The 26,298-nt window shown below is 40.0% G+C and overlaps 1 protein-coding gene across 5 annotated transcripts in view; it reads right to left on the bottom strand.

Moving 5' to 3' along the window:
• Positions 1–392: 392 nt before the first annotated feature.
• Positions 393–26,298, bottom strand: part of SBF2 (SET binding factor 2) — a 440,997-nt gene continuing 415,091 nt past the window's right edge. For all 5 annotated transcript variants that reach the window (XM_057749271.1, XM_057749273.1, XM_057749274.1 and 2 more), the window contains 8 exons: positions 12,785–12,911; positions 10,431–10,558; positions 8,660–8,893; positions 7,471–7,575; positions 5,737–5,930; positions 4,964–5,051; positions 3,532–3,663; positions 393–2,533 (listed from right to left, as the gene is read on the bottom strand). In XM_057749271.1, coding sequence (XP_057605254.1) covers positions 2,435–2,533; positions 3,532–3,663; positions 4,964–5,051; positions 5,737–5,930; positions 7,471–7,575; positions 8,660–8,893; positions 10,431–10,558; positions 12,785–12,911 — 1,107 coding nt within the window. In that variant the 3' untranslated portion in view covers positions 393–2,434. The remainder of the gene's footprint in view (positions 2,534–3,531; positions 3,664–4,963; positions 5,052–5,736; positions 5,931–7,470; positions 7,576–8,659; positions 8,894–10,430; positions 10,559–12,784; positions 12,912–26,298) is intronic.

Below are 26,298 nucleotides of genomic sequence, written 5' to 3'. Positions count from 1 at the left end.
CCAGTTGTTTCTCTCCTTCTTGAAGGTCAGGGACACAGCAGGGCAGAATGGCAGGTCCCAGGGCCAGCCATTAAGAAGAGAGGCCTGGGGCTAATGAAGGCCTGAGGGCTGTGGCCTGGGTTGCAGGAGCCCTCTAGACGGAGGAAATCTGAAGGCTCAAGAGGGGGATGCCACTGCCTCACCCTGGGGGCCCTTCCTGCCTGGCTCAGTGAGGGCTCCTGGATGTCAAGACTTAGAGGTTCAGCCCTGAGGAGAACCTGCATGCTGTTGGCTCTGTGTGGAGATGGTAGTCATGGTCCCCAAGGTAAACGCCAAGGGCTTAACTAGAGAAAGTGCTGTCCAGGACGGAAAGCACTGATGCTTCATCTGTGCTGTTTAATAACTTCCTGAAACAGAAAAACCTCCTTCCAAACTACAGTTAAATTTCTCCTGCCTAAAATTTTCACAAATTGCCATATGCCGTAGGTGGTGAAACTGCGACCCGGAAGAGGTAATTTCACACAGCTCACTGGGGGCTCAGGGTGGGAGTGGCAGCTTCAGGTCTCTTACCTAAACTCTGAAGCAGTGTGTCCAGATCCCAGAAGCTCAGGTCAGCATCTCTAGTGTCTCTGGTTACTTCCTGAGCAAAGGGCACTGATGACATTTAATAGAACCAAGGCCAGAAATGGGTTATGCTGTATTTTATGCTTGAATGTTTAGTCCCATGTATGAATCATAAATGTTGCCTTCCGAGTGCTACGCAGTGCAGTGAACTTTATTTCAGTGAATGAGGGATGGCTTTTTCTTAAGAAATAAATTTAATTCAAGGTGGTTAGTGAATGCAAGGCATGCAGCGCCTTCATGAAAGTTAAAAGAATCCAGTTACAAAAGAAGCACTGCGTAGTCTCAAATAGCTGAAGGTACAATGGGCTCCATATTTTACAGAGTACAAAAGATTATTTCATATACAAAGAAAAATACAAATAATGTGCAAAAACCATTTTCACAGGTGGCAATTTATAAAATGAAAATGATAGAAAAATCCTTCATTGTTATTTTTCCCCAGTTTCTTATATATTAACACAGTTCTGTTTTCTAGTGTGTAGATAATTTTAAATTTGGAAATCTGATTTATTTTTAATCTACAAAGACAAAGTGGCTTTTTAAAAAGGGAACCATTTCATTACTGAAATCTTACGAATGAATCAGTTAATTTTATATTAAATTATAAGCAGACTATCTGAAAAACAAGGATACAGAAGTCATATATACATATTTTGAAATATTAGTTTGGTATTTAACATATTAACATTTCAAAACAAATGTAATGATCTAGTTACCTACGACTCCAGTTGACCGCAGTGGCTGCGGCAGAAAAGCTGTTTCTGTTCATGGTGAACAAACAGCATTCCCGGTATCTTAAGCTGAACAAACACAGGTTATCAAGAGTAAAGAAACCCTAAAGACTAAACAAGTCCTTACTGTTCACGTGCAAAGGTGCCATTTGGGTATCCAGTCACGCCACAGTGAGACCACAGTCTATACAGCCCTTGTCACAGGCGTCGTGTGGTCATAAACAGCTGGCTTCTGTCTTTCCAACATCTTCACTTTATTAGGAGTTCAGTGCAAGTGTCTGTTTTGTGAGTTAGTGCATTCAGCATTTTGCATGTTATTTTGTGTAAGAAGCTGTCAGGGAGCAGAAGAATACGTGGGAACACAAAGTCCTGGATCCTCAGGGCACCTTTGGCCTAGAAAATTCAGTGTTTTGGAAGCAGTATTTTCCTGCACTGGCCTGGTGATTATTGCCTCATTCCCTGGACAATCTTTTTCCATCAGGATAACCTTGTGTGCCCCCTTTGCCTGCCACTGAGCACTGATGGTCTTGCTGTGAACCCCAATGGCCGAGCAGGTATTGTGAAAGCACCTTTGACAGCACCAGAGAACTGAGCATCTCGAAAGGTCAGGCAGTAAGAATAGAAGCCTCTGATGGGAAACCTATTCTATGCAGAATGGAAGATAGTCTGGGAGGATTTTGATTTTTTGCTTGTCAGAAAGCTCTCCAAGGAAATTAGGACCTTGAAGAGCTAAAAGCATCTAGCTTTCATGAAGAAGGACCCAGGTAGGTGGTAGCCACTTTGCCTAGGGTATGGGTGACAGTTGGCTCAGGAAGCATTCTTCTGATCCCTTACCATGAAGACCCTGTTAGAGCAACCTAGTGCAAGATACAGGGAGGGCCTGGGGCTCTTGACTAGACCTGCGTGACACATCCACTCAGGCTAAGCAGACATAGCAACTGCTGAAAGAGGGGAATGGGTAAGCCGCGGCAGGAGAACCTTAGGCCCTAGGATGACTCGTCAGCACGGAGCAGGAAGCTGTCAGCTCCTCAAGGATTCACACTTTTCCTGTCCGGCAGCACGAGCCCTCCTCCCTCTTCTGTTTGGGCTGACCATGGGCATCAGGCGTCAGAGATACAGCTCTGGATCCTGTCCATCCATTGCTGGGCACTCTGCCCATCCTGGGCACAGAAGTTATACACACGTTTGCTGGTCTTGAGCTACAAAACCAAATGAAGAGAACCAGAGATGAAGGGCAGGGCTAGTCTATGGCTTCGGGCAAGTGTGCAAATCAATCCCTGTGACCTTCCCTTTGTGTTCTGCCCCAGAACCTCTGTTATTTTCTCTGCCCTTCACTATCATGCTGTCATTGCCTTTGTAGTCATTTTACTTTCCTGGTTCCCAAAGTCATGGGGGACGTTAACAGAAGGGCCTGCCAGAGAAGAGAGCGCTAGGAAAGCCTGACTTTGCATCTTCCTGGGCCACCTTTGACTGCGAAAGAGGGTCAGGAATGGCTGGAGTCTCTGGCCCCGCCCACGCCCCGCACCAGTGTAGCACAGGCGCCAGAAAGGCTGAGCTTCAGCCACACCATGATGGAGTTGGCTTTTGTGTCCCCTTTCCATCCCTTTCTCTAAGTCTTCAGTTGGGGTCATGCTGGCAGCCCAGAGTCAGGGCAATGGCTTCACAGCCTGAGCAGGGCCCTACAGTATGACCTGTGTTCTGTATGAAGTCCTGCTTGGCTCTGGGTATTAGGTAAGTCCCCTATCATGTGGCCCATAAAATGCCCCAAGGCCCACCTATGGACTGCTGTAGATGTTAGTGCAGACAGTCATCAGGTGTGACTAAGGATGTTTCTTGTGGATGATCAAGCATGGAGACCGACGGATACAAAGGGAAGTGACATCTGCTCTTGACAGTAGGTGGTGAGTGAATAACAAACAATATTTAACAAGGAGATGTGTAGTTGGATACCTTTTAAAGGAGTCTTTTGTGCAAAGCAATGTGCAGCCTTTCTGAGACACATGGACAGCAGGGAGAGGTCAGGTTTGGTGATTAAGAGTGCTGGGTTCAAGTTCTGTAGCAATTCCCGTTGCCAGGGTGGGTCTGTGACCCATCTGCAGTCATCGCCAATTGCTCTGAGGCCCCATAATTCTTGGACATGGATGGATTGTAAGGGATCATGTGCAAACAGAGCCAGGAAAAGACAATATCAACTTACATCAAAGAAAGCCTTGTCACTCGTGTGCTTTGGGGCTCCCATGCTGGGGCCAGCAGGGATGACCATTTCTACTTCAGCCAGATCAATGTGGCCTTTACAGCTTGTGTCCTCACCCGAGTCATAGTATCGCAGCTGGAACCAAAAGGATACATGGGATATAAGAGACACAGAAAGGGAAACCAGCATGGTTTCAAATACATTTTCAAAATGTATTTGAATACCCTCCCACATTGTGCTAAACTACACCTGGAAGCATAGACAAGAAATTAAAAACATCGGTTGCTTCTAGGAAGAAGAATTAGATTGCTGGGAGAAAGGAGGAAAAAGACATTTTTTGAAATATGAACAAATAAATGTATTACATCTTAAAAAAAGTCAACTAACAACTGTAAAAAATACATATAACATATAAAAAAGGGCTTAATATTTAGAATATATACAGAATTCTGAGAAATTGAGAAGAAAAAGATAAACAACCTAATAGAAAAATGGTCAAAGGATTTCAACAGGCAAGTCTCAGAAGAAATGTGAGTGACCTGTAAACACCTGAAAAGATGAACAACCTAACTGATCAAAGAAAAAAAGCAAATGAAATTGAGATTTCACTTTTCACTTAGATTAAGAAATGTTAAAAATGGCTGACAGTATTCAGGTTGAATGGAAGGCACTAGGTATTCTCAAACACTGTTAGTGGGGACATGATTAGTCAGAAACCTTTGACGATTTGGCAATATGAACTAAAATTTAAAATGTTTATACCTATTGATACACCCTTCCCACCTCTAGAAATTTACTCCACAGAAACACTCCCACAAACATACAAAGACACACCTATAAAGAGGTTTCCTTAGCACTGCCTTTATCAGCTAACAACTGAAAAGATATATGTGTCTGTTAATAGGATGTTGGTTAATTAAATGATGGTACATCAATAATATGGAATTCTAGACAACATTTCAAAAATGAGATCTATATCAACTGGTAGGAAAATATGTTCAAGCTATATTATATTCAAAAAGCAAATTTCCAAATAGCATGTAGATATAAAATGATTTTTAAAAAACAATAAATAGCTCAACATTTGATTGAGTGGTTACTATGTGTAAGGACTGGCTATCACTCTATCAGTCATGGGTTTTAAGAGCAGGCAGCAGGAGATACACAAGCATTAAATAGCAGAGTTCTATTGCTCTTAAAGCTCTGGGCTCAGCAGTCACTGCCTCTGCCTACACACACACATGCCATCTCTCAGAAGGCTACTGCGCTCGCTCAGGGACGTGCTGGGTCCACAGAGAAGCCCCCAGGCAGTATATGGGAGGCCTGAGGAAAGCATTCTGTCCACGAGGACTGTGCCTGTCTGCTGAGAGTGATGCAGGGACTGAGCCCAGCCGAGGGAGAAGTTATTTCTATAGGCTGTGATGGTATTTATTACCTGATGTTTTGTTACATCCAAAACGAACCAACGGGGCTTCCAACCTTTCAGCAAAGCCCCTCTTTTGTAGAGCGTTCCCTCAAAGGACCTAGAAGTAATGATGACATGGCAGTTAATTTGATTTTTCATTTAAATAGTGCTGTAAAGGGGATATTTGTTGTTTTTGTTGGTCAAGTCTCTATTTTCCCCAGATGATCCAAAAAAGAGCAATCAGAGCTCCCCCTACTAGACCTTTGGGGCAAGACTGCCTCTTTCTGCTGGAATTACCAAATTCGTGAGGTTTGGCGCCCTCAGTAGCCATCTTTTGTACCACACTGGGGTTGGCGCAGCCCATAGGAGAAAGCAGAGCTGGCAAACGACAGAAGCCTGAAGATACTGTGTGAGAAACTGGCACATCCTTGGCCTTCTCACTTCATGTGAGTAAATTCCTTCCTGCTTGAGCTAGCCACACACTGGATTTCTGAAGTCTGCCGCTGAAAAAGTGCTAACACATATTTCCTCAAAAGATCTGGCAGACATGAGATAAGAACAATCAGGACCTGTCACAAATAACTACAACCTCTTGGACTTATTTTAGTTGTAATTTTGACTTTTCCTCTTCCAAGAACCATCTAACACATTTAAAACAGAAACAAAGAATTAAGGTGGATCCATTTTAAGTTTATATAAAGTGGCATGGCACAGGCCTGGCTTATTAAAGGGCCTGCGGCTGTGGCCATGGGCGGGCTGGGGAGAGCCTTTTCAGTACACCAGTAGGGCTCAGCAGTGTCAACCTGTTTTCATCATTCTTGGACGTGTACTGGCTGTACAGTGTGGCTGCTCTCCGGTCCACTCCGTTGGATGGGGAGATGCTGGCATTCTGTTCCTCCCCCATGATGCTGTCTGGGAGGTGCAGCAGAGACCTCTTCTGATAGGAAGGGAGGTTGGTAGACACAATTCCTGGAGAGCCTGAAGGGTGTCTCTGAGGCTGAAAAAGAACAGGAGCTAGGAAAGCTTTCCAAAGACTTTAAGTAACTGATCTGATAATTTCACTTCTAAAAGTTTACCTCAGGAGAAAAATTGGACCATATGTATGTATATGTAAAATATATATAAAAAGATGTTTATCCTGGAGTTTTTTTTTTTTACAACAGCAGAAAACTGGAAACCACCTAAATGTCTATCACTATGGGACTAGTTAAAAAAAAAGTATTTCCATACAATGGAATTCTAGACAGTCATTAAAAATGATGCTGATTAAAGAATATCATTACAAAGAAGAGTTCTGTATTAACAAAATCATTTCTATTTCTCTTGGGCTGTTCAAGCTAATTTGCTGTGGTAATAAAGAATTGTCTGCAATAAATAATCCCATACAAAAAAAATGATGCTGATTTATATAATGACAAATGGAAGGACACGTATGCCACATATTAAGTAAAAAGGAAAGCAGGTTTTTAAAATGGCATGTATAGTAAATCCCTTTTATATGTCTGTTTAGAATTATAAAATAAGTTTGACGGAATAGTGGTTTATTTCTAGGTTATAAATTTTGGGTGATTTCTGTCTATTTCACAACTTTCTGTGTATTTTCTTATTTAAAAGAACACATAAATCTTACTTTCATACTCAGAAAAAAAATTAAACTGTTCTTAGAAAAAAAGCAGTAAGACATCACCCACCTGTGGCCTGTCTGTTAACAGCCCCTGAGCTGCCATTTGAAGGCAAGATTGCGCCACAAGGACCTTTTCTTACCACACTGGAGGCTTTCTTCTACACTCCATTCTCCTTGACCCCTTTGTGACATCTGACCCTGCTGACCTCTCCTTTCCCGAAGTGCTCTTCAGGACACTCGTCTGTCCTAAGTTCCCTTCTGTCGCACTTGGAGCCAATCTGATGTGGGCTTGGCTGGTGGCCGCCCCCCCGTATCAGCTGTGTGACCTGAGCCTGCCCCAGCGCGGGTGAGCTGGGGCACCACTGCCTCGCTGTGGTTGAGAGGATGCAAAGTGTGCACGGTGCTCAGCACAGCCCCTTCCACATACTACAGGTTAAGGGGCTGTGAGACGCAGAAAACAGAGTATTTGGTTTTAAAATATTTTTACGATAAATGTTTCTTAATTCAGAAACAAAAAGGGAGTGTGAACAACAGAAAGCAGCACATTTTGCTGTTTTTAAAACATTTCATTTTCTCTGTTTCTCTGGAGCAAACAAGGTCTTGGCATTCCCCTCCTCCCTTACGTGGTAGAGGATGAGCTGAAACCAGAAGCGCTGAGATAGAAAAGAACCTGGTAATTTCCCCTCGATGCGGGGCCCTGGAACATAAGTACTATGTCACTGTGGTAAAGTGAGACACTCAGGAAGTACTCAGTCACTTGGAACTTTCTGCCTCGGACCCTCAGGGCATGACCTCTCCCTTATTCTCCTCCCTTTGGCCATAAATCTCTTGATTGCCTGTGGCAGAGGCCCCACCTGACCTAGCACCCGCAAGAAGCTCAGAAGAAGCTCTTCAAAGGACTTTGCCAACTCACGCGGTCTGTCCTGGGTTCCTCTTTAAGGTCCACGGTTACTCGTTCCCATAGCTGCTGCCACTTCTCAGGGGTTTGGTTCAATTTATGCTCTAATCTTTCAATTTCCTGCAAAGTAATTAAAAGGAGTTTTCTGACAGATAAGCATTTCATAGAAATCAGGATGTTCCCCAGAGCCACACCCCCTCTGTACCAGAACAGCATGGCCAGAGGGCAGTGAAAGACTGCTGGTAAAGCCCTGGGCCTCAGAGGTCTCCCAAGCCAGGAAGAGTGGTGGGAGCTCTAGCCGGTGTGATGCACTGTGGCAAAGATGATTTATTAGGATCTGCAACTGGGCCTTTTTTGTACAGATGGCTTAAATAGATGAAATAAGTATCCCAAACACCTTCACCCTTGGCCAGCCCATAGGAAATCTGACGGCCACAGCAAAAGGTCAAGCACTGGGCCGCTGTCCAAACCGTAATAGCTGAGGTATATGAGAAGTCTGTCCTTGACAGAGGAACCCCTCAGCTCTGATGATTCAAACCAGATGTAGAAAGAATGAACCAAGAAATGCCCAAGGAATGGAGTTTCCTTCAGACAGGGAAGCAGGAGAGCAGAGTGGCGGCCTCTGTGACAGTGCCTTCACTGAGGCATGCCCCTCCTGGTCCGAAAACGAGACGGAGAAGACTCTTCAGGAACCGTTTGGCCCATATCAGGGCTCAAACCCTTTCTTCAGGGCTGCTCTTCCCATCAGGGTAGCTGCTGCCAGGATGGCTTCACTCCAGAATATTCCTTGTAGAAGATGGTTGGCAGTGCTCCCATCACGCCGTCAGCTACCCACACTTCTGACCAGAGGAAGTAAGGCACCCACAAAAGCCATAACCCAGGCCTGACTCGGGCTGCTTGGCCAGCTGAAACAGCTGGGAAGCTGCACATTGGTCCACTTGCTCGAATGCTTCCCCGTAATGCTGAAAAACTCATTTTTACTGAGACCCTTTTCCAGTACCTGAGCCTGGTTCCCCACTGATGCTGGGGAGCAAATCTGGTGTCCTCATACTCCTGCAAGTGCTAGCTGCAATGCTAACCCAGAGTAAGGAGAGCCACGTCCAGGCGCTGGTGAACCAGTCTGAACTTAGCTTGGTTCCTGAGGTCTCACGTGCCTCCAGGACCCCTGGTGCCCTAGGAGTGTGTCTACACAGGGCTGACTTACACTGAAAAGGCTGGTGAGAGCATTGGGCTGAGTGCAGGTGACATCATCATAGCACGGCCACACTGTTCTCCTCTGGCTCTGGGGCCCGGCTCCTCCTGCCAGTTCAGAGTCCTCGCAGGGGAACTGCCTGGGGGTCAGCATCATCCAGTCATACGAAGGCCCCGTGGAAAGGGTCTCCTCTACGTAGTAATCCCACTTCTTGAGGCTGGAAACGTTTACACTGGGCTTCAGGGCCTGTTTAAGGAAAATTCTGAAATAAAGTTTCATCTTGACCCCAAAGTGCCCCAAGCTCCAGCCCCTAACATTGCAAGGTCCAGGAGAAAGAGTATGAATAGAGGTTCAAATACCATATCTGTGTGTGTGTGTATATATATATATATATATATATTTTTTTTTTTTTACATAAATTTATTTATTTATTTATGGCTGTGTTGGGTCTTAGTTGCTGGGCGGGCTTTCTCTAGTTGTGGCAAGCGGGGGCTACTCTTCATTGTGGTGCATGGACTTTTTATTGTGGTGGCTTCTCTTGTTGTGGAGCACAGGCTCTAGGTGCGTGGGCTTCAGGAGTTGTGGCACGTGGGCTCAATGGTTGTGGCTTATGGGCTCTAGAGCGCAGGCTCAGTAGTTGTGGCGCACAGGCTTCACTGCTCTGCGGCATGTGGGATCTTCCTGGCCCAGGGATCAAACCCATGTCCCCTGCATTGGCAGGTGGATTCTTAGCCACTGTGCCACCAGGGAAGCCCCATGTCTATATTTAAACATTATACATCAACATGACTATTCGATAAAATGTTTTATCCTCCTACCATGACAAATATAACTTCCAAATGACCTAGAAGGCCAGGCTCCAACTGAGAATTCTTGGACTCCTCAGAATTCTATACCAGAAAGTGGTGGCACTAGGGAAGCTGATCCCAGCTCCCAGTTCTTAGCCTAAACCCCTGCTCCTCTTGACCCAGCTCTGTCCTATATTCTGAGGGTCTCTTATGAACATGTATATATACCCAGCCCATGCAGCTAATCTCTTGTCTACTCCCTGTCCAAACAGCTACTTCTTAGCTGCCTTTTTGACTTAGGGATACATTCACTGGCTTGGGGAAGTGGTCTGGTGAATTTGGGCACGGAATCTTGAAGTGCCAGAGTGTGGTCTGGATGGAGGAGGGTTTTTCATATACCCTTGGTTTCTCATATACCTCACCTCATGAGAAGGGTGCATCTGGAGAAAGGCCAGGGTGGGGTCCTATTGCATGGGGCCCAGGACTGGGCCTTCTTGCCCCTGAGTAAGGTGGTCCACTCCACTGCAGAGCCTATTTCATGTAGACATGCATGGCAGAGGATGGCTGCCCCTGAGAAGTCATCCTTCTTGGGCTGGGCTCCAAAGATCCCTGCTTCTCACAGGGGTTCTTCCATGGCTTTGGTACAAATGGACTCGGGGAAATCTCTTCTGAAGTATTTTAGATTTTTCAGCTTAGACAACCTGCTAAGGTTTCAAGTTTTGTTTTTTCTTTCTTCCCAGGGAAAGCTGACTTTCTTGAAGTTATCCTTTCTGTGTTTAGGGGGCCAGATCCTAAATTCTGTGGTCAAGAATTTTGTAACAGTCTCCATTCTATGATAACCTAAACCCATAGTGTATCAACTTTTAAATAGCTTCTGGTATGAAGCCTAGTCTGATGTTTATAAAAAGCTTAAACAGCTTATATATGCTCAAAGTAAGGAAAACTTTAATACAAAATATTCCAAAAATGAAAACATAAATGTTTTCTTCCTGTACCTCTATTTCCACTGGTGAATATAAATAATTAAAGAAAATGGGACTCCTCTTGTGCATTCTATCGATACACTCCCAAATACAAATTCCTTTTTTGGCATGTTTGTCTCCTTTATCATCAAATAAAGTTCCTGTAAAAAAAAAATCAGCAAAACAGAAGTCAAATAAATCAACAGTTTGCCTAAAAATATAATGCATGCAGCAGATGAAAAATGGAATATTTCATATGGCTCTAGAAAGAGCAGTGCACGTACAGAAACCTTGGAAAATAACTGCAAAGCTAAAGATAGGAACGGACTTCATAGCTATATGGAAACAAATCCAAATGGAAGGAAAACGTGATAAAAATTTTCCAAGCATTTAGCAATACATCATGACTCCCTTCTGATCAGCATCCTATATCTAGATTCACAGAGGTCCATTCTACACACTTTTCAAGAGAAAGTGGAAGGAAAATGATTTGATGAAACTCAGTTAAAAACATAATTTTATGTTTCTTTTTTAAGTTTTTTATTATGAAGCCATTTAAAGTGTTTTCTTTGGTAGTTTACATATACCACAAATCATGGTCATGGAGACTCTGGATGTCAGAAGTGTGTGGTCTGTATCCTTGGGTGAGTTAAAAACAAAAGCTGAATTTGGGGGGGGGCACTTCAGGTACTACATTTGTACCTTTCAAACAGTCAATCTGTCTACTCCCATGAGCCCACTTTGATTTTAACAGAGAGGAAGATGTGTCAGGGTGAGGCAGGAGGTATTTCTTTAAAAGGCCAGGAAGGGTGCCTCTCATAGGAGTGCTGTCTTTCTTGCTTTGAATGAAAAGACTCAGTCAAAAGTCAACAAACATTTTATTTATCATAAAAGAATGTCTCATGCCCGAGCCTGCACAAAATCCTATAATATGAGGGGCCCCCAAGACTAATTACTGTTTCTTTTCTGCCTTTTAACTGTAGAGTGCAGAACAGTAGTTCTCAATCCTAGCCACTCATTAAAAAAAAAAAAGGGCTTAAAAAAATCTCATAGAGCCTAGGTCTCACCTCAGACCAATTAAATCAGAATCTCTGAGGATGGGCCCCGATATCAGTCATTTAAAAAAGTTCTCCAGGGCTTCCTAGGTGGCGCAGTGGTTAAGAATCCGCCTGCCAATGCAGAGGACATAGGTTTAATCCCTGCTCCAGGAAGATCCCACATGCCATGGAGCAACTAAGCCCGTGTGCCAAAAAAAAAAAAAAAAAAAGTTCTCCAAGTGACTCTAATGTCCACTGTAACCAGCTCTACTTAATGTCTTCCCAACAAATGGGTGCTTAAAAAATTAAGGTTTCTGATTATGTGTGGAATGACAATTTTATGAGTCAACAAAGGTCTGGAAGCACAAACAGGAAAGGAAATGGTCTCAGCAGTGCTATCTTCCCTACCAAAAGTATGAAATATCATACCAGACAATTTTAATAACATGCACTGAAAAGCAGTATTTCCTGCTTTCATATTTTAAACTGAGAACATTAGTAAATATTTTCAGCCATTAAAAGAGTCCTCTTTATGAATATTCAGGTATATATATGAAAATAAATAGTAAATATACTGATTTTCTTTATTTGCTTGTCTTCTTAACAAAAATACTCATGTGTATCCTCCTTTCCTCCTCCCTATAACAAAAGCAAAGGTAAGAATGTAAAAATCCCCTTGGGGAATGTGTGAAAACAGGGGCGACTGGCTTTCAAGAATCTACTCATTACAATTATTACTGCTATTAAAAATTATAATAATGATGGTGATGTCTAAAACTTATTGAGTTCTTACTATGTGCTAGCAACAATGCTAAGAAATTTACAAATATTTCCTAATGTGATCATCCTGGCCCAAAGGCGTGGATGCTATTATTGTCCTTATTTTAAAGATGAGGAAACTGAGGAAACTCAGAGAGGTAACTAACCTGTCCAAAGCACTTGGCTGGTAACTGGCAGTGTTGAAATTTAACTCTATTCTGTTTGCTCCAGAGCCAATGGCTGTAACTGCTCTGCAAACTGCTTCCAGGGGCAGGCAGCTTACCTACCAGAGTGTACCAGGGATGGAAACACTATGAGTCAAGTGTTTCTCCACAAACAGTGATACTGCTTGGAGATAATAAAATAGTAATAAGCAGATTTAACTTTTCAAAGGTGCTACATAATGACTACTTGCAGTCCCTAAGAGCTAACACAGCACATAATCTTGCTCATTCATGTCCATTCTATTTGCGTAGAGTAAAACCTTAAGAACGCCTTGCCACCCTTGGAGGTGGTTATTTTATTAGAGTTTTTAATTAAAAACACATACAATTAACAAAAAAGATGGAACAAGGGTATGCAAACACGTACCGTGCTCTAATCTTTCATAGTCTGAATCCAGGAGAAATGTTTTAAAGCGATTAGACACATAGTGGAAAGCCAAGAACTTCAAGTAATAGAGATTGAATTCAAACTCCGTTGGATACTGGTTGTGAACCTGAAACACACAAGGCAAAGAAAAGAGTAAGAATCAAATGGGACACAAAGTGGATGCCATGCCACTGTGTGCTGACCTGAAATACGCAGGAGACCATTTCATCGCTCAGTCACAGTTGAATCCCTACCATGAGTGCAAGTGGGAAGGGAACCAGCCTTTTGCCAGACACCATGCTAGGGGTTTTTTATAAACATAATCTCATATAATCTCCATAACAACATTGCAAGATAGGCATTATTTTTTTCTGGCTTTATTGAGATATAACTGACATATAACATTGTGTAAGTTTAAAGTGTACAATGTGATGACTTAATACACACCTATTGTGAAATGATTATAATAGGGTTAGTTAACACCTCCAAAACCTCATATGATTACTTTTTTTTTTTTTTTCTGGTGGTGAGAACGTTTAAGATCTACTCTCTTAGCAACTTTCAAGTATATAATATAGTATTGTTAACTATAGTTGCCGTGGTGTACATTGGATCCCCAGAACATACTCCTCTTATACCTGGAAGACAAACATCTCTCCATCCCTCACCCCCAGCCCCTGGTAACCACCATTCTACTCTGTTTCTATGAATAAGGCTTTTTAAGATTCTACCTATAAGTGAGATCATACAGTATTTGTCTTTCTCTGACTTATTTCACTTAGCATAATGCCTCAGGTTCCATCCACATTGTTGCAAATGGCAGGATTTCCTTTTATCTCATGGCTGAATGAAATTCTAATGTTTATATATATAACATTTTCTTTATCCATTCATCTATAGATGGACACGTTATTTCCATTTCTTGGCTATTATGAATAATGCTGCAATGAACATGGAAGTATAGATATCTCTTTGAAATAATGATTTCATTCCCTCTAATATATCCAGAAGTGGGACCGCTGGGTCATATGGTAGTTCTATTTTTAACTTTTTGAGGGACCTCCATATTGCTTTCCATAGTGGCTGCACCAATTTACAGTCCCACCAACACTGCACAATGGGTCCCTTTTCTCCACATCCTCACCAACACTTGTTACCTCTTTTCTTTTTGATAACAGCTATTCTCACAGGTGTGAAGTGATGTCTCATTGTGGTTTCGTTTGTACTTTCCTGATGATTAGTGAGTGATGAACACTTTTTCATGTACGTTTGGCCATTTGTATGTCTTTGGAAGAATGTCTATTCAGATCCTCTGAAGATGAGAATTATTATTACCTGCCATCCCGTGCTTTTACAAATGAGGAAGCTGAAGATGAACAAGATCAAATAATTTACCCAAGGTCATTCACAGTAACTAGTGAGCCCAAATTTGAACCCTGGCTTGTTAGGCTCCTTGGTCTGTGCCTCATTTACTATATATTGTGCTAGATACTTGAAGACAAATTACCATAAGTTGTGGCTCTTGCTTTCCAGGCATTTGTGGTGTAATAGTATTGTAATACAACAAGAAAAGTTATACTTACAGAAGTTTGGCAGTGACAGGAATGAGAAGAGAAGGTGGTGGTTTGGGGGGACAGCAAGAGGTGTTTTACTGACAAAAGAAATGTGTGCCTGTCTGAGGGCAATGCAGAAGGAGCCAACAGAGAGAGAATTAAACTGTGGAGAAAGAGCTGATAACTAAGAGAGTAAGACCCTGGGAAAGCAAGAATGACTGAAGCTAAGGTCCAGAAACAGGGAACAGCCTTAACAATGAGGAGGGATAGAAAAGTAGATAAAAAGAAAGGTATGTTCAAGTGCCAAGGGAAGGGGGAGGAGCTTGCTCCTTTTAACCTTAATCTTCCATCAGCAACTTACTGAGGTCACTGGAGGGAGGAATAAGGATGAGGGGATGACATGGGAGGGTGGGAGCAAGGCAGAGCCTGGAACAGTCACTGAGCTATAGTGTGCTTTAGGCAAGCGGTACGCAGACTCTAGGGAGCCATCTCACGTTGGCAGAAGATAGGCTGGTGACCTCGCGATGCTCTCCAGTCCACCCAGCAATCACACCTCTTGGATTGCTCACTCTCTCATGAGTTTTGCTTGGTTGAGATAAGTTCCAATCACAGCTGTATTTGCTTAAAAGCTGTTTCAAATGAACACTGCAGGCAGGCCATCTAAAAGCCAGCTTCCTCTCCATGTTCAGTTTGGCGATGTAGACCCACACTTGGTCAGGCAAAGAGAGCAGGCACGTGTGCAATATGTTGATTACCCAATAGATCAATGGGAACTTAAAGTCATGATCTGGATATCACTGATTTTATCAACGTTTATCATCTGTTTAGAAACCTATTTTTCTGTGATGATTAAAGTTCTTTTTCCTGTAACATTTTTTCTGGCTTTTACATTGAACTAAAATTTTAGCTCATAAGTAATACAAAATAAAACGGACATTAGGAAGATGTATTAAAACAGAGTTTGACTCTTATGCTTTGGGCTTGCATACTGTGGACCTGCTTTCTTGACCTGAGTCACTGCCCTTCCTGCTGCGTCTGTCCCTTCCATGAGACAACTGGGAGGTGGCTCTGAATAGCAAGGTAGTGCGCCATATGCCAGGTTTTAGAACTTAAAGTCTTTAGCTTGAATTCCTGGTTCAGAATCAACAGCACCACCTCAAGGGGTTGGTGTGCACATCATGGAGGGAGGTGACTTGGATTGTGAGTGATGGGACATAAGGAGGAGACAGGTCTAGAAGGATGGAACTTGGTTTTCTATCATATGAGAGTCTCAGGGAGGAGAAATCTGCAATGTACTTGGGCAGGGTGAGCTCCAAGAACAACTTTACCCCAATAGCCCTTGGAATAAACCTCGGTAATCACAGGCCAGAGCCTTGGCTCACTGTTGCCAGGGGAAGAAGAGTTCAGGGTTATTTCCACTGACCCAGCCTGCGACAGTTCTAAAAACTCTCTTAAAAACTTGTTAAACAAGTTTTTAAAGCCCCAGAATAACAAAACATTTCTCTCAATGACTGTACTCCATGAAAACCACTTGCCTCATATATAACTCTATCTTTCCTTGATTATTCTGATATTTAATATGCTTAGGAATATAATTTTAAGGACCCACTTCTGAGGTAAAGTAGAATGGAATGACCTTAAGTTGAACTTACAGGCATTTCAGGGAGATCAGATGCTAGGATTAGAAGCAAAACTCCTCTACAAGTGGAAAAATGCTTTCACAGCCCACTGTACTGAGTGACTGGCCTCGCCACAAACCCTGCACTCTACAATTACGTTAGAAAGGCCAGACGCTTCTCCAAGGCCGCTGGCACCATCCCTGCTTGAATTGGAATTGGTGCTTAGAAAACACCAATCAAGGTGTGAGAGCCTGGGGGCACCAGTGTGTCTGCATCTGTGTGCCACAATAGCACCTGCAGCTGCTGACTGTTTGGGGTTAAAAAAACAGTCTGTCCACATACTGGGGTTGGTTATCAGGTCTATTGGAAGTGGAAGAGAAGATGCTGAACAATTTGGTTTTTTCACTCTGTAGCAACAGTTTAAGCAACAAGTATGTGAACATTTCTTCAATGGAAAAAAAAATCAAATTGACCTGAAACAAATGCTGGATTGATTAATGCCTAGATAACCACATTTGGAATCTAACATTAAGAAACACAAGGAATTTTCTGGAATGTCTTTTTACCATAATGAGTAAGGAAGACCTGATTGTGTTCATAAGACAAAATCTGGTGCTTAGATTTCCAGTAAAAGAGAAAAATTATACTTTCTCCACCATTTAAGTCCTACATCCCAGGGACTCAATTTGTCCAGTTAATTGGCTTTTTTTCCTCCTTGTCAAACACCTGGACTCTTCTGCTGTACCCCACCACAAGGCACAAACTATGGGCTTCCCTCTCCTCCTGTTAAGTATTGTTTTAATAGAAGAAATGGGATCAGGCCCAAGAGACTGCCTCTAAGAACTTATTACAGGGAATGTGTGAGGGTTTAGAGGTTTGTTAACCACAAGATTTTTGTTTTGTTTTATTTTAACAACTTTAATGAGGTATAACTGACATACAATAAGCTGCATATATTTAAAGTGTACAATTTGATACATTCTGACATCTCCACGCACCTTTGAAATCATCACCACAATCAACATAGTGAACATATCATCCATAACTCCCCAAACTTTCCTTGTGCTTCTTCTGCCTTTTCCTGTATCCTCCCCTGCAAGCAATGACTGATTTGCTTTTTGTCACTACAGATTAATTTGCATTTACTACAACTTTATATAAATGGAACCATAAGTATGTACTCTTTTTTTGTATGCCTTCTTTCACTGAGCATAATTATTTGAGATGCATCCATGTTGTTGGGTTGCCAGTAGTAACTCCTTTCTATAGCTAAGTAGTATTCCATTGCATGGATATATCACAGTTTGTTCATTCACTTGTGGATGGACATTGGTTGCTTCTAGATTTTTGGTCATTACATACAATGTTGTTGTGAACAGTTATGTATGAGTCTTTTTATGGGCATAGAGCCTTCATTTTTCTTGTGTAACTGCCTAGGAATGGAATGCTGAATCACATGGTAGATAGGTATGTTTAACTTTTTAAGAAATGGCTCAACTGTTTTCTCAAACAGTGGTATAATTTTATATTCCCACCAGCAGTGTTAGAAAGTTCCAGTTCCTCCACATCCTTGTCAACACTTGGGGTAGTCAGTTTTTAAATTTCAGTCATTAAAATAGGTATGTGGTAGTATCTCACTGTGATTTTAATTTGCATTTCCTAATGATAAATGCTGTCAGGTATCTTCATGTGCTAATTTTCCATCTGTATATCTTTGATGAAGTCAGTATAAATGTTTTGCCATTTAAAAAAATCAGGTTGGTTGTTTCTTATATATTGAATTTTGAGAATTCTTTATATATTCTGGATACAAGTCTTCTAGCAGATATATGATTTGCAAATGTTTTTGCCCACTCTGTGATCTGTCTTTTCATTTTCTTAACAGTGATTTTTGAAGAACAAAAGGTTTTAATTTTGACGAAGTCTAATTTATCAATTTTTTTCTTTTATGGATGATGCTTTTGGTGTTGAATCTAAGATATCCTTGCCTAATAACCCAAGATCACAAGAATTTCTTCCTATGTTTTCTTCTAGAAGTTTTATAGTATTAGGTCTTACATTTAGATCTATGATCCCTTTTGAATTAATTTTTATATTGATGCAAGGTATGAGTCAAAGTTAATTTTTTTGGCATCTGGAAATTCAACTGTCTGGTACTATTTGTTGAAAAGACTATTCTTTCTCTACCTATTGCTTTAAACTTTTTTTTAAATTAAAAAATTTTATTGAAGTATAGCTGATTTTCAATGTTGTATTAATTTCCAGTGTACAGCAAAGTGATTCAGTTATGTATATGGTTTATTACAGGATATTGAATATAGTTCCTTGTGCTATACAGTAGGACCTTGTTAATCTATTTTATTTTTATTATTAAAAAATAAATTTATATATTTATTTGCTGCATTAGGTCTTTGTTGCTGTGCGTGGGCTTTCTCTAGTTGCAGAGAGTGGGGGCTACTCTTCGCTGCAATGCGCGAGCTTCTTATTGGGGTGGCCGTCTCTTGTTGCGGAGCACAGGCTTTAGGCATGTGGGCTCAGTAGTTGTGGCTCACAAGCTTAGTTGCTTGGTGGCACGTGCCACCAGGGAAGTCATACCTATTTTAATTTTATTTTAATAAATAAGTAAATTTTATTTATTTATTTATTGGCTGCGTTGGGTCTTCATTGCTGCACACGGGCTTTCTCTAGTTGTGGTGAGTGAGGACTACTCTTCATTGTGGTGCACTGGCATTGCAGTGGCTTCTCTTGTTGTGGAGCATGGGTTCTAGATGCGTGGGCTTCAGTAATTGCGGCACATGGGCTCAACAGTTGTGGCTCACGGGCTGTAGAGTGCAGGCTCAGTAGTTGTGGCACACGGGCTTAGTTGTGCCGTGGCATGTGGGATCTTCCCGGAGCAGGGATCGAACTCATGTCTCCTGCACTGGCAGGCGGATTCTTAACCACTGTGCCACCTAGGAAGTCCCTGTACCTATTTTAAATATAGTAGTTTGCACCTGCTAATCTCAAACTCCTAACTTATCCCTCCCCACCCCCTTACCCCTATGGTAACCATAAATCTGTTTTCTATGTCTGTGAGTCTGTTTCTGTTTTATAAATAACTCATTTGTATCATATCTGAGATTCCACAAATAAGTGACACCATATTTCTACCTATTACTTTTGTATCTTTGTTGTCCATATATCATATACGTATGGAACTATTTCTAGACTCTCTGTTCTGTTCCATTGATCTACTTGCCTATCTTTATACCAACTATCACACTGTTTTGATTACTATAGTTTTATAATAAAATCAGATAGTGCTAGTCCTCCAATTTTGTTCTTTTTCAAAGTTGTTTTGGCTATTCTAGATCCTTTGCATTTCCATATGGATTTTAGAATAAGTTTGCCAATTTCTACAAAATAGCCTCCTAGGAGTTTTATTGTGGTTACATTGACTCTTTAGATCAATTTGGGGAGACTGACATTTTAACTACATTGAGTTTTCTGATCCATGAACAACAGGTATTTCTTGATTTATTTAGGTCTTTAATTTGTTAGTAATTTTTTCTTTAGCTCTTTATTGGAATATAATTGCTTTACACTGTTGTGCTTGTTTTTGCTGTACAACAAAGTGTATCAGCTATATTTATACATATATTTCCATATCCCCTCCCTCCCACCTTCCCTGTCCCAGCCCTCTAAGTCGTTAGTAATGTTTTATAGTTTCAGTGTCCAGGTCTTTAAGGTATTTTGCTAGATTTCTTTAATATTTTTTGATACTGTCTTAAATGGTAATGACATTTAAATTTCAATTTTCCAATGGTTTATTGCTAGTATTGATTTTTGTATACTGAGCATGTATTCTGCAGCCTTACTAAACTCATTTATTCTAGTAGATTTTTTTCTTTTTTTTTTGGGGGGGGGGGTAGATTCCATAGACAATCATGTTGTTTGTGAATAAAGATAGTTTTACTTCTTCCTTTCTAATGTGGATGTCTTTTTAAAATAATTTTATTTTTTTCCCCTAAATGTTCAATTTGATTTCACTTTTTAAAAAATATTTACTTATTTATTTATTTAGGCTGTGCTGGGTCTTAGCTGCGGCACATGGGATCTTCATTGCCACATGCAGGATCTTTAGTTGTGGCATGCGGACTTCTTAGTTGAGGCAGGCTTCTTAGTTGTGGCATGTGGACTCTCAGTTGTGGCATGCATGCAGGATCTAGTTCCCTGACCAGGGATTGAACTTGGGCCTCCTGCACTGGGAGCATGGAGTTTTACCCATTGGACCACCAAGGAAGTCCTGTGGATGTCTTTATTACTACCATTTTCTTGCCTTATTGTATGTGTTATGACATTTACTACAATGTTGAACAGAGGTGGTGAATCAGGCATTCATGTCTTGTTCCTGATCTTAGAGGGAAAGCATTCAGTCTTTCACTATTAAGTATGATGTTAGCTGTAGGGTTTTTTTTTTTTTCTCAATAGATTCTATTTTTACTTTGAGAAAATTCCTGAGAATTTTCACAAGGAATGGATGTAATATTTTGTCAAATGCTTTTTCTGCATCTACTGAGAAGACCATATGGTTTTTTTTTCAGTTCCTTAATATGGTGAGTTACATTGATTGATTTCAAATGTGAAACTGTGCATTCCTGGAATAAACCCCATTTGACCATGGTATATTACCTTTTAATATATTGTTGAATTTGATTTGCTGAAATTTTGTTTAGAAAATATGAATCTGTGATCATCAGGGATACTGACCTATAGTTTTCTTTTCCTGTCTTTGTCAGACCTGGGTAATGCTGGTCTCATAGATTGAGTTGGAAAGTACTCCCTTTGCTTAAACTTTCTGTTAGAGTTTTTGTAGAACTGCTGTTACTTCTTCCTTAAATACTTGGTAGGATTTACCAGTGAAGCTACCTAGGCCTGAACTTTTCAGTGTGGAAAGATTTTAATTACAAGTTCAATTTCCTTCTCAGAAAACTATAAGACACTCATGAAAGAAATCAAAGACGACACAAACAGATGGAGAAATACTCTGTGTTCTTGGATTGGAAGAATCAACATTGTGAAAATGACTATACTACCCAGGCAATTTACAGATTCAGTGCAATCCCCATCAAATTACCAATGGCATTTTTCACAGAACTAGAACAAGAAATTTTACAATTTGTATGGAAACGCAAAAGACCCCGAACAGCCAAAGCAATCTTGAGAAGGAAAGACGGAGTTGGTGGAATCAGGCTTCCCGACTTCAGGCTATACTACAAGGCTACAGTGATCTAGACAGTATGGTACTAGCACAAAAACAGAAATATAGATCAATGGAACAGGATAGAAAGCCCAGAGATAAACTACGGTCAACTAATCTATGACAGAGGAGGCAAGGATATACAATGGAGAAAAGGCAACCTCTTCAATAAGTGGTGCTGGGAAAACTGGACAGCTACATGTAAAAGGATGAAATTAGAACACTTCCTAACACCATAAACAAAAATAAACTCAAAATGGATAAAAGACCTAAATGTAAGGCCAGACACTATAAAACTCCTAGAGGAAAACATAGGAAGAACACTCTTCGACGTAAATAACAGCAAGATCTTTTTTGATCCACCCCCTGGAATAATGGAAATAAAAACAAAAATAAATAAGTGGGACCTAATGAAACTTCAAAGCTTCTGCACAGCAAAGGAAACTATAAGCAGAATGAAAAGACAACCCTCAGAATGGGAAAAAATATTTGCAAACGAGTCAACAAAGGATTAATCTCCAAAATATATAAACAGTTTATCCAGCTCAATATCAAAAAAACAACCCAATCAAAAAATGGGCAGAAGACCTAAACAGGCATTTCTCCAAAGAAGACATATGGATGGGCAAGAGGCACATGAAAAGCTGCTCAACATCACTAATTATTAGAGAAATGCAAATCAAAACTACAATGAGGTATCACCTCACACCGGTTAGAATGGGCATCATCAGAAACTACAAACAGTAAATGCTGGAGAGGGTGTGGAGAAAAAGGAATGCTCTTGCATTGCTGGTGGGAATGTAAATTGATACAGCCACTATGGAAAATAGTATGGCGCGTCCTTGCAAAACTAAAATAGAACTACCCTATGACCCAGCAATCCCGCTACTGGGCATATACCCAGAGAACACCATAATTCAAAATGACACATACACTCCAATGTTCATTGCAGCACTATTTACAATAGCCAGGACATGGAAGCAACCTAAATGTCCATCAACAGATGAATGGATAAAGAAGATGTACATACATACAATGGAATATTACTCAGCTGTAAAAAGCAATGAAACTGGGACATTTGTAGAGACATGGATGGACCTAGAGACTGTCATACAGAGTGAAGTGAGTCAGAAAGAGAAAAACAAATATTGTATATTAACACATATATGTGGACTATAGAAAAATGGTACAGATCAACCGGTTTGCAAGGCAGAAACAGAGACACAGATGTAGAGAACAAACATATGGACACCATGTGGGGAAAGCTGGGAGGGTTGGGGGGCAATGAATTGGGAGATTGGGAGACCAAATTGTACACTCTAAATACATGCAGTTTATTGTAAAAAATTAAAAAAATAAAAAGTTAAAAAAAAAAAGTTCAATTTCCTTAATAGACATAGGCCTATTCAAATTATGTAATTCTTCCTGATTGAGTGGGTAGTTTGTGTCTTTCAAGGAATTTGTCCATTTCAACTAAATTTTTAATTTTATTAATGCAAAATTGTTCACAGTGTTCCCTTATGGTCCTTTTAATATCTGTAGAATCTGTAGGGATGTCATCTTTCTTATTTCTAATATTGTTAATTTCCATCTTTTCTTTGATCTGTCTGGCTACAGGTTTATTAATTTTATTGATCTTTTCAAAGAAAAGCTTTTGGTTTCATTAGTTTTCTTTATTCTTGGCCACAAGATTTGGGGGGGCCTAAAGCCAAGTCTGCTTCAAATAAATTTAGCCTTATTGTATTATGTAGAATTGGGAATGATAGACATCTCAGCCTATAAATTAATTCTATGTGAGCATCTCCCCAAATACACTGATGAATAGTTTTAGGCGTCTTTCAGTCATCATCTGGATTCTGTTGTTCAAAATAATTTTCCATTTATTTTGATGAACAGAAAAAATACACAGATTTAAAATACTAAGACTAAGCTGTTTGACGCATTTGGGTTTTGTTTTCCATTATGGAGTAAAATCTGCCAATTTCACTTATTTATAAGAAGAGAATCTGAAATGGAATTTGGAGAAATATGAATTTATAGGGTCTTATTTTTTGCCCATACGCCATTAAATACTTTGTAAAATTTAAAGGCCCATAAAAATAAGCTATGACTCAAATCCCAGGAAAGATCAACATCTTGGGAATAAAATATAATAAGTTAAAATTGGATTGTGCTTTCAGGAATTACAAACATTAAGCTACAAGAGACCCTATATTTAGTGGTATCAACATTTAAAAAATTATGGGTATGTTAGACTCACTCGAGGAAAGTAGGTAGCTAATACTAGTTTTTGCTATTTCACAGATTAACATTTAATAAACATTGTGTACCTTCTACTGTGTCAATCACTTCACATAAGATTTTTTAATCCTTCTGATATATATATGTGTGTGTGTGTGTGTGTGTGTGTGTATATATATATATATATATATATAAAGAAACTGAAGCACAGAGAGGTTAAATAATTTGTTAAAAACCAAAAATTAGTAAATGAGACTGACAGGCAAACTCAGTTATTTTGCCAACACTCATGGATAAATTTTAGAGTAACCAACCTGTGTGAGGGCAGCTTAGCTCCTCACACATGTGCTCATAGGGAAAGCTCATATCTTTAAAAGGCAAATAGTTTTTCTATTGGAATAGAACCTAGCATAGTGCTGGCATACAGAACTGTGAGAAGAATCATATCACAAAGCCAGACCAGAGTGAGTCAATTTACAATTTGAATAAACTTCAAAGGCAAAGTTATAACTGTTACTTGTTTTTCTCAAAGTAGGAAATAATGAGAAAGTTCTAAGATGCACTCAAAGATTTACTCTAATGCTGGAATAAAGGAGATGCTTTCTTATACGTCATACTTTCATTCATATTATACATATTTTTTCCCCTTAGTATTATATTTAAAAAAGAAATTTTAGGTAATTTTTTTTTGTATTTTGGATGTATTTTCCTTCTGAATTTGGTTCAACTATTTTAAGAAAAGGAAGCATCCTGTAATGATATCATTTGAGCTAAGCCAATTTCTTTTAGAAGCAACAAAAAATCTGCCAGATGTTGCTATTATGAAACAGTGATCTAGCATTTATAATTCATCTGACACCTGGATATACTGGCGTAAACAATGGCTTTTTATATGATGAGGCAGTTCTAATTTAAGATCAGTGCTTCATCTGTTTTCTTTGTAACTCTATTAGTACTAATGGGCAAGTCCAGGCATACATCCATGGACTGCCTTTTGGCATTCATCATGTTAGAAATGGTTAACAAGCAGGGAACACATTCCACCTGGAGAAGTTTCGCTTGCTGCTGCATAATTTTGCGCTTATTTATTTATTTATTTATGAACACTTTTAATTGGAATATAATTTCATTACACTCTTGTACCAGTTTTTGAGGTACATGCACTTATTTTTTAAAACGTTGTTAGGCCTGGCTCTGTTTTGTGCTCTGAGAGACTGAGGACAGCACTAATTCGAACTGTCTGGCAAAAGCCAGAGTCATGTAAAGCATCAGTGTTCATTTGAAAAGTATTCGAAGAAGGCATTTTCTAATGCCTAAAACTAGTATGTAGGAGATGATGAAACCCTACCTTAAGATTAAGTCAGCAAGAATCAAAAGCACTATTTATTGACTATAGTCTTATGTTTTTGAATGAATAAATAGTCCCTTTTCAGCACAAAATAATATACTTCACCAAAACTGCAATTAATGTCATACACTCACTTTGCCATGACTTGCCTGTACTCAGGTTATTATATGTGAGAGTACTAAGTTGAAGAGTTCAGACAAATTTTTAAAAATTTATATTTTAATTTTTTTTTTTTAACGTGGTATGACCAGATTTGAAATCATACTAGAGGGGTCTTCTGACCCTGAACAATATTATTTTCTACAGTTTGTGAAGCATTCACCTACAAATAACTGAGATTTCATTAAAAGCCAACTTTTGTTTTCAATTTCAGAACTATCTAGTTTTATATAGAACATTTGAACTTTAACTTATTTAAAATAAAAACAGTTCCAACAATTAAACATATGCCCCAAGTTGCTTTATATAACTTAACATTACACAGTTTAAGCACTTACTGTAATGTATGCTAAAGATAACAAGAATGTCATTCATACTTATGTTGAATTGCTTTGTTTACACCACTAAAGAGGTACTTGCAGAACACAGGTTACTTTTCAACATTCTAGACTATTCACACTTTCCTTCACCTCACCTCACCCCCAACAATAAAATATAAGCACATATTCCAAGTAATTATTATTATACTTGGGACAATATTCTGTGAGTACAGTATGACTTATATGAGAACTTCCCATTTCTTACTGATTGTGAGTGGATTCTTTTGCTGACTAATATTTAGGTATGCAGAATTCTGCAAGCTGAATACGGGTATTAACACATTTAATAGTGTATTAAGCCAAATTCAGCCGTACAAACTCAGTCCCTAGCACTCTCCCTCAATTAAAGGAAATGAATCTTTAAAAGGTAAAAACTCAAAAAAGGAGGTGGGGAGAAAGGGAGGAGAGAGAGTAGCAGGCCAAGAAAATTCAGAAAGATGGAAAACAGAAGGTAGAATAGCAGAAAATGACAGAAGATGAGAAGCTACACTGGGATAAAAATGATTTGAAAAGGTAACAGTTTGCCCTGTAAACCCAGAAAGGCTCAGTACTGAGAGGCCCAAGTCCTATATAGGGAGAAAATGGGGGCTAAAAATGAGAAACTAGTTGCAAGTCTAGAGAGGCAGTGGTGAGACCTCCAGGGTCCTTTCCTACCCCATGTAGTCATGTGACTACCCAAGCAAGAGAGTAGAGGTTTGTTCTCTGGAAAAACCAAACTTGATAAGTTCTGGACTTGGGAATACCATGCACAACTGGGTTAATGATGAGTACAGAAAAAGGGATTTCCCTGTACCTATCTCCTGCCAGAAAGCAGGCAGCCAGGCTAATAAGTACCTTCTGGGTATCACACAGGCAAATATTCCTCTAGAGAAACTAGAAAGCTACTATTTTATTTTCCTTTCCTTTCTTTTCTTTTTTTTTTTTTTTTTAGAACTCCAGTTTACTGGGAAGTTGGACTTACTAATAAAAAAAAAA

Source organism: Hippopotamus amphibius, chromosome 9 (genome assembly GCF_030028045.1).
Source record: "Hippopotamus amphibius kiboko isolate mHipAmp2 chromosome 9, mHipAmp2.hap2, whole genome shotgun sequence".
Classification (NCBI taxonomy): Eukaryota; Metazoa; Chordata; class Mammalia; order Artiodactyla; family Hippopotamidae; genus Hippopotamus; species Hippopotamus amphibius.
This window is presented reverse-complemented; position numbering and strand designations above follow the sequence as displayed.